This window comes from Acanthisitta chloris, unplaced genomic scaffold, assembly GCF_000695815.1.
Source record: "Acanthisitta chloris isolate BGI_N310 unplaced genomic scaffold, ASM69581v1 scaffold41154, whole genome shotgun sequence".
Taxonomy (NCBI): Eukaryota; Metazoa; Chordata; class Aves; order Passeriformes; family Acanthisittidae; genus Acanthisitta; species Acanthisitta chloris.
The window spans coordinates 253-8,403 of record NW_008670564.1 but is presented as its reverse complement, the minus strand read 5'-3'; the positions used below and the strand labels follow the sequence as shown (position 1 = coordinate 8,403).

Genomic DNA, 8,151 nt, shown 5'->3' with positions numbered 1-8,151 from the left:
ACTTTGTATATTAATTATTTGTCTGACAAAGATCTCAAGCAAAAACTTCTTCTAAAAAAGAGAAGAGATTGTTCAATAGCCTGAAAGACGGGTGAAGGAAATAGGGCATAAATATTATGAGAATGCTCAGTTCTAGGGCTGAGAATAAATGTATGGCTGAGAAAATGTGGCTGTAGAACTGAAAAGAGAAGACTACATGAGGTATTTTTCTAGCCCTTATCCTTCCCTAAATTTACAAGGTGCTTTCTTACAATTCAGGCTGGATTTCCACCTGGAGTTGTGAACATTGTGCCAGGCTTTGGACCCACCGCTGGAGCAGCGATTTCTCACCACATGGATATAGATAAAGTAGCTTTCACAGGCTCTACAGAGGTACTATAATGCATGCAAGAAAATATGAGCAGGAAATGTGTCCCTTTGATTCCCAACAATGATTTAATGTCTGACTTGTTCTATGTAATTATTTTATCTCTTTTCTTTCTTTTGGCTGCTGGTTTGCTAAACAAAGTCTGTTTAATGATTTGTTGGCTATGATTAACTTCAAACATATTTAAGCAATGTTTGTATTGCTGGAAAGCTCTTCATCAAAGGCAGTCCATGAGATACAATATGTTATAGTATACCAAGGCTATTTTAAGTCTTATTCATTTTAAACAGAACATTTTCATTACATTGTTTGCATCTTTTTAAAGGAGTTCTGTTCTCTTTAATTTTAATAACAAGAGAGTAGTAAGAATCTCATTCCTGGTTTTACACACACTTAGGTGAGGTGATGGCTTTTTGGTTCTTCAGTGATACTTACGATCGTCTGGGTGGTCTTAGAGGTGTATTTGAATATATATATATTAGTTTAACAACTAAAAGGAAAGTTACTGTTAATTTTCCTTTTGCTTCCCTCTGAAGAACTGTGAATAATATAATTGAAGATTTCTCAGTGCAGGCATTATATAGCTATATCCTTAACACAGTGCATTATATTGTCTGTCTGCATAGATGTTAAATGGAAGAACTGCTATCTGGTCTCTTAATTTCTTGGATACAGACTCCGAAGTTAAACATCATTGCCTTATGTCAGGGATCAGAATACACTGATTGCAAGAGCTGTGTTTACTCTTAGAAACCTTTAGCTCTAAAGTAATGTGCAAACAACCCAAAAACCCTGACATCTGTGAAATATCCTACAGGTGTTCCCATAGACAGTAACAACTACAGTTCCCAGTGCCCCATGACCCTCCAAAGGCAGATTGATCAGAGGATGTATTCATACATTTTGGTGACTCTCCTCCCCTGGCAGTCTAATTTAGCAATAAGAAATGATGGCAAGGAGGCTGTTAGAGGAAGGAAGTTTATCTGACGATTGCTTCACATAGGCAGCTACAAACCAAAGCCACAGAGCCTACCAGCATGTTTTCCCTTCACTTTTTCCAGGGTAATTCATATCAAGTGTCCCTTTAATGATGTCATCAGTAGAAATAAGCAGGGTAGGAGTTCTGCCTCACAGTGTCCATTTCCTCCTTTTCTTTCTTCTAGGAGAGAAATTGAAATAAGGAGTGTCCATGCAGGCAGTGTAGATTCTCTCACACACTTTCTGCCATCAAAAGGCTTTCCCACGTATAAAACACAGGAATTTCCACAAATGGGAGTAACTAGCAGAACAGAAATCAGTGCCAACTTTAGATTTAGATTACAGATACATGCAAGTAGAGTGGTGGTAACCAAAATATATCTTTGACAATTAACCTGAATGTGACCACAGGAAAACTCTTTCAGAAAACATTTCTTGTTTGTAGGCTAAAAGTCACCTGCACCCTAACTCTTCCTTTCAATTTTTGTTTTTAAGTTATTTTTCATTTTATTACTGGGATAGTAGTCAAATGTGAACAGATTTTCACTTTTAAGGAAGTTAGTTAAGAGGAATATTATATATAATGAGCTTTTTTGAGATGAAGCTGACCTCTCTCTATGTTTTAGGTTGGCAAACTGATTAAAGAAGCAGCAGGAAAGAGCAATCTGAAGAGAGTTACCTTGGAACTCGGAGGAAAAAGTCCTAACATTATATTTGCGGATGCAGATTGTTAGTAGCAATTTTACTATATAAAGTACTATTTTTGCAAGTCCAATGTTCTTTTTCTTTTCTTTGTCGGTAAATTATTGAACCTGTTTAATGAAGGAGTAATTGTTAATGTTTTCTGATCATGACATAGTTTTAAGTTAGTTTGCCGTCAAATATTGTTGGTTCATTAATGGATATGGACCTCTGACAAGATATCCACACTTGCTGTAATTAAGGATCATTCTAATGCAACACGAGTGCAGAACTAAAAGCAGCTAAATGGATCTTATACGGGTTTATTAACTTTCTAGCTGAATAATCCTCTTGGTACTGCTGATAAGGCAAAGAATGTTGAATCTACATTTCACATAGAACAGCTGATCATGTGTTTAATTAGATTTGTTTTGTTATACTTGATATAATTTGGACATAAGTAAATGGATGTGTATCTGTGTTTCAAATGGCCATAAAAAATGCTAAAAAGGGAAATGAGATGGAGTTATAAAGGTTAGTAAAGAGTTTGCGATGTGAAAACTTAGGTGTATGATCTGATGAACTCTGCATTTCTTTGCAGTGGACTCTGCTGTGGAATTTGCACATATTGGTCTGTTCTATCACCAGGGACAGTGTTGTATAGCAGGATCTAGGATTTTTGTGGAAGAGCCTATTTATGATGAGTTTGTTCGCCGGAGCATTGAAAGAGCAAGGAAGTATACACTTGGGAATCCTCTGTTGCCTGGTGTACAGCAAGGCCCTCAAGTAAGTAATGTCATGTGTTTCCCACCTAATTGTGTCATGACATCAAAATTTAACCTACTTCTAAAGCAGTAGTTTCAAGGCTAAGTACAGCTTTCTAGTGGTTAGTCTGGAGGACGATGAGGAAGAAACTTGATTATTTTTTGTGCCACTATCATAGGCCTAAGGGTGAGGTTTCTTTCTCTTTTCTAGTTTCTTTTATTATTGAAGGGGAACAATTATAAAGATCATATAATCATCAATGTCATGTTAGAGATCACTAACTTTACACTTGAATAATGCCAGTGTAAGTGAATAGCTTGAGGAAATCAGATTTTTAGTCTTTATCCCTTTTTCAAGGTGCTAGACTTTCATTATGCTGCTCAGAGTTTTAGAATATTACACAATTAAAATGCAATTTTTTTTTTCTTTCTTTTGTTGAAAGGTTATGGCAACAGTTTATCCATCAAATGAATGCTAAAATGCTACATTAAAAAGTTTAGCTATCACAATGCCGTGAATTCATTGGATCACATCAGAGCATTATTGAATCAGTTTTCATCTAGTCTTATTCCCATATCAGTTTATACTACAGGATATATGCTTCATTGGCAGAGCTATTATATGCATATTTGATTGTAACAGAATGAAAGAACTGTATTAGAGACAAATAAAAAGTTACAGACAAAGCAACTCCCACACATTTGACAGTGTAACATGTTCTTCATTGGTTATCACAGTCATCTTATTTAACCAGACACCAATTAAATTGGAAAAATGCATTCCAAGCCACACAAAATTTTGGGAATTCAAAAATATTAAATATTTTTAAAAATCAAGGATATTATTTTGATGTCCTGCAGTATGTTTTGATACAAGATAATACATTCAGATGAAGAAATTTAAAAGTCAAAGGGCAGGACAAGTTAAACAAATAAACTCCAGGTGTCTGGTGTACAGCTAATATAAAATTAAGGGGAATGATCTCTCATGTTATTGTGGTTTTGCTGAGTTTGAAATTTGTGCTAACAATTCAAATAAGAGATGTAAGTAAACTACTAGAAAAGAAAAGGAGGTGAAAACATGAAAAAAATCATTACTGAAAATGTTTGGAAGAGCATAAAGACTTTTCTCCTCTAGTCTCCTTGTTTGCCTTTCTTGACCTACTTTATTTCTTAGAAAGTTTTAGCAGAAACTTAACTATTTTACAGATTAGCAAAGTTACTCCTTTTAGATATGACCCCATTTAATGGAAAATTGTAACCATGTGCTTTAGGTGCATTTTGTTTGAGGCAATTATGTTAAATATATCTCTTTGTCCTCAAAATCCTTGTTGTTCTTTGACTAATTCTTTATAAAACCCAAAAAATTATAGTCTGTGTCAAGCTGTGATACTGTGATCTCTTCCCATAGAGAAAAAGTTCATACTTGTTCTCCAGTTCACAGGCCCTCTGGGACAGCATCTGCCTCAGGCAGCAAGTTTGAGTAATACTGCACAGTGGACACCAAAGAGCCAAAAGCCCCACTGGAATTCAGAAGATGATGTATATGCTTATTCACACATTATTAAAAAAACAATGATTATAGCAATAACAAAGGAAAGACTGACAGGAACATGAACTGTATCACATAAACCTCATTTTCTCTTCAAGATGTTTATGTGGTCATCAATGTAGCAGAAATTTTGTGTATTCAGCGTCCAGGAACCCAGCACACTTAAAATAATCTCCTTATGAATATCCTTATAAATTTATATCCTTATAACTATAAGCTTTTATCACAACTTTGGTTGAATAGCTGTTTAGTCTAATATGTGTCCAGAATTCCCCAGAACCTTTGAAAATATTGTTGTGTTCTATGACCATGGTCAAATTTGTTGCTTAAACTGAAATTTGACCCTTTTATTGCACAAATATGAGAATAAGGTACACACTTTGCTGACTGATGAGCAAGATCACAGAGAAGCTTCCATACAAGAGTCCCCCTACTAATAATCTCAGTATCTTCATGAGCCATTGTTTGGACTGAAGTCTAAAAGAGTGAAGGAAAGAACCATGGAAACTGAGCAAAGTTAAAAAAAAAACCAAAACAAAAAAACCCCAGAGAACATTGGAGGCATCTACCAAACAAGCATGGTCATTTAGTTTTTCATGTCATACATGTTATCAGCTTTCCTTCAGGCCTGAAGTGGTGATTAGTTGATTTGAACCTTGGAGGAGAGAAAACAGTGTGTGATCTGTTGCTTGTTCCCATTTTCACTGTTTGCTTTTAGCCACTTTGTCACTAAAAACTGGAAGGAGTTAGAGGAATATAAGACCCTATTGTATTGTCACCATAAACTTCTTTCCCTGACAAAGACCATGCATTTTGCCATACTATAGAACCAAACTATCACATGCTTGCAATCTGTTGAATTTGTTGCTAGGCCTGAGTGAGTGGAAGGTCAGAGATTTGCTTCATTTCATAAACAATTTGACATCTATGTTTCTCAAATGTAAATGTTTTTATTCTAAAAATTAATCAGAATAAACTGAAAACAGCATTGAATTTAAATTGTATTTTATTGGGAATTTTTAACTCCCTCTAAAATTTTAGGAAAACAGTAGGGCAAATCTACAAGGCCTAATGAAGTACAGAAGAGTTTTGCTGGTTAGATCTGTTGTTTTTGCAGAGTCAAGCCCAGCAATTTTTATTTTGCTGAGTCATTTGTAGTTGGCAAGAGAAATGAGAAGTATAAAACACATCAATTTTGTAGATTTTTTTTCCTTTTTTTAACTAAAGATAATTATATCAGGCTCTCTACAGCTGATTCTCCTAATTCAAAATTTCTGATTATTGGTCTATTTGAGACAAGCCTGCAAAGTTTTGAGAATTTAGTGAGAAGAGTATTTGCAGGGCTCTCCACCTGATCCATTTCAACATGTAAGCGAACATAACTGGAACTCTGTTAGGTTTAGGTTAATGAGTTAGAAGGCCAGTTGTTATCAGTGTGTATTGTTTAAATCCCTGAAACATATTTTTATTTAGATAGATAAAGAGCAGTTTGAAAAAATCCTGGAGCTAATTGAGAGTGGAAAAAAAGAAGGAGCCAAACTGGAATGCGGAGGAGGTCCATGGGGAGAGAAAGGTTACTTCATCCAGCCCACAGTTTTTTCTAATGTTACAGATGATATGCGCATCGCCAAAGAAGAGGTAAATAAATATTCAACAGTCTGTATTCTCACTGGAGATCGTCTGTTTAAATATTTGTACAAAATATCAATTTAGAAGGTCAGTAGATTACATAAAAACATTCTTAGTGAATCTGTTGTTCCATCCTAATGTTGTTTAAAGTGCTTTAGTTAGTTTCTGATGCCTGTTTCACCAACTTGGTGGAGGTGAGCAAGAGAAGTATGTGGCTGACCTGCCAATAGAGGCTCCTACTTAAGGTGGTAGTAGATAAATTCTGAGATTCAGATTATTTGTATCACCCCATACTGCCCATGTCTCACATAGCACATTCACAGTGACCTGTGACAGAGAAGTAGACCTTGGAGGCAAAGCTGGTGAATATTTTAACCATATAAGGAGCCACTTAATTTGATGTTTGGACACAATATGCATGAAGCAGCTATTTTGCAATATGAGAAACTAGTTAGATTGTGCTTCCACAGGCATTTTGTTGGTGGAAATTACAGCAGAGCAGAGTTTTCCCTATGTGGGGTTATTTAATCTAGATCATGTTGCAGATTTGTCTACACACCATTGAAGAAGCTTTTACTGACTCAACTAAGGTGACTGTGCCAGGGCATCAGTGATCTTCTGCAAGGAATGGGAGAGAGTTAGAGGTGCAGAGCTGCTATGCCATTGAGAAAAACAGTTCTCTAAACACAGCCTCAAAGTCCAGTCATGACCTCTTCTCTCTGGATTTTTACATTCATCCTGATTAATAACTGCTGCAATTGGGCTGCATTATACTTCTTCATATTAGAAAGCTCCTTCAAAAGCCAAAGTATTGCTTTGCAAAGCCAGCAATACCACTGATGCAGTCTGCTGAACATCCCTAGTACACCCAGCAAGAGTCAACAGCTAGGGTTGATTGTGACAGAGTGTAAAACAGGAGAAAGGTGTGTGAGTTGGAATTTGGATTGTTTCTGCCATTCTAGTAGTCAGATAGGAAATTGCACTGTGGTATGGCATTTTTTGCAGTTCTACTAGTACATCTTTGGTCAGAAGCACAAGAACTGTTTCTCTCACATTATTTTGCGTGTACTGAACAATGAAAGCCCAGAGAGCTAGGGCAATTTAAAGAATATTGTTCTGGATGTAAGTTCTGGAGCTCACAGCTTGAACAGTGGGGAAATGTTCAGCGGTTTTCTGATCTATGTAAATCAATCCCTGCAATTCTAGCTAGAAACTAGCCCTAAAAACTCAGTCAAGTGGAAAGTTCCCAGTTTATAGGAATAGAAGTAATTACATGTTGCAATGCTCCCCCACCGTATGCTGTCTTGGCACTATGTGTTGGGCCTAGGCACCTCTGGCTGAGAAAACAGAGCGATAGCATGGGAAAGCTGAACCTGAGGGACTATTCATTTCACTTAACGCCCATATGGAAAGCAGAATTAGTTGCTTCCCTTGAAGTACATTCCCAGTTGTGTAGTTACCTGCAGAGATAAAGGTCTAACAGAAAATTAAGGGGAAGGAAAAACTGAATGTTTTTCTCAACTCTAAAACTGGAGCTTAACAAGGAAACACCAGTTTTTGGCAACCAGTATAGAGATGTAGCACACTGAGACACCATGTTAACTACCTTTTGGTGGTTATCTTTTAATCTTTATTTATTTGTCTTCATTTTTTATTCAATTATTTACTTCTTTGTATTAATCATTTTATCGTAGGCTATCTTGGTTTACTTCATATTGTAAAAGTCTTTATGTCAATTTATAATCTCTTGTAGAACTTTGTTCTGAACTGTACACTATTGACTGAATCAATTCAGTAATAAGACAATCTGACAAATCAAAATTTTAAAAAGATAAATTACTTCAAGTAGTAATTATGGTATGATTCATATGTTTATATGTATTTGATGCAGATATTTGGACCTGTTCAACAAATCATGAAGTTTAAGACTATAGATGAAGTTATCAAAAGAGCAAATAATACTACCTATGGCTTAGCAGCAGCAGTTTTTACCAAAGATATTGATAAAGCACTGACGTTTGCAGCTGCCCTTCAGGCTGGAACAGTATGGTACGTAATCATTATTTCAATTCTTCCTTTTGACCTGCAGGTGCAAATGGCACTAACTACAGGACATTTAACAGTTCTTTGGGTAGTATATTTTTATACTTAATCTTTGTCATCTTTATAGAGGTCGGTCA

The 8,151-nt window shown here is 35.9% G+C and overlaps 1 protein-coding gene across 1 annotated transcript; it reads left to right on the top strand.

The window, feature by feature from the left end:
• Positions 1-213: 213 nt before the first annotated feature.
• LOC103801309 (retinal dehydrogenase 1-like) lies at positions 214-8,020 on the top strand (the record flags this gene model as incomplete). The annotated part of the gene is made up of 5 exons (XM_009073717.1): positions 214-372; positions 1,972-2,074; positions 2,628-2,812; positions 5,816-5,980; positions 7,863-8,020. Coding segments are annotated over 5 exons (770 nt in total), but the record flags the coding sequence as incomplete, so codon positions are not given.
• Between the last annotated feature and the right edge of the window lie 131 nt (positions 8,021-8,151).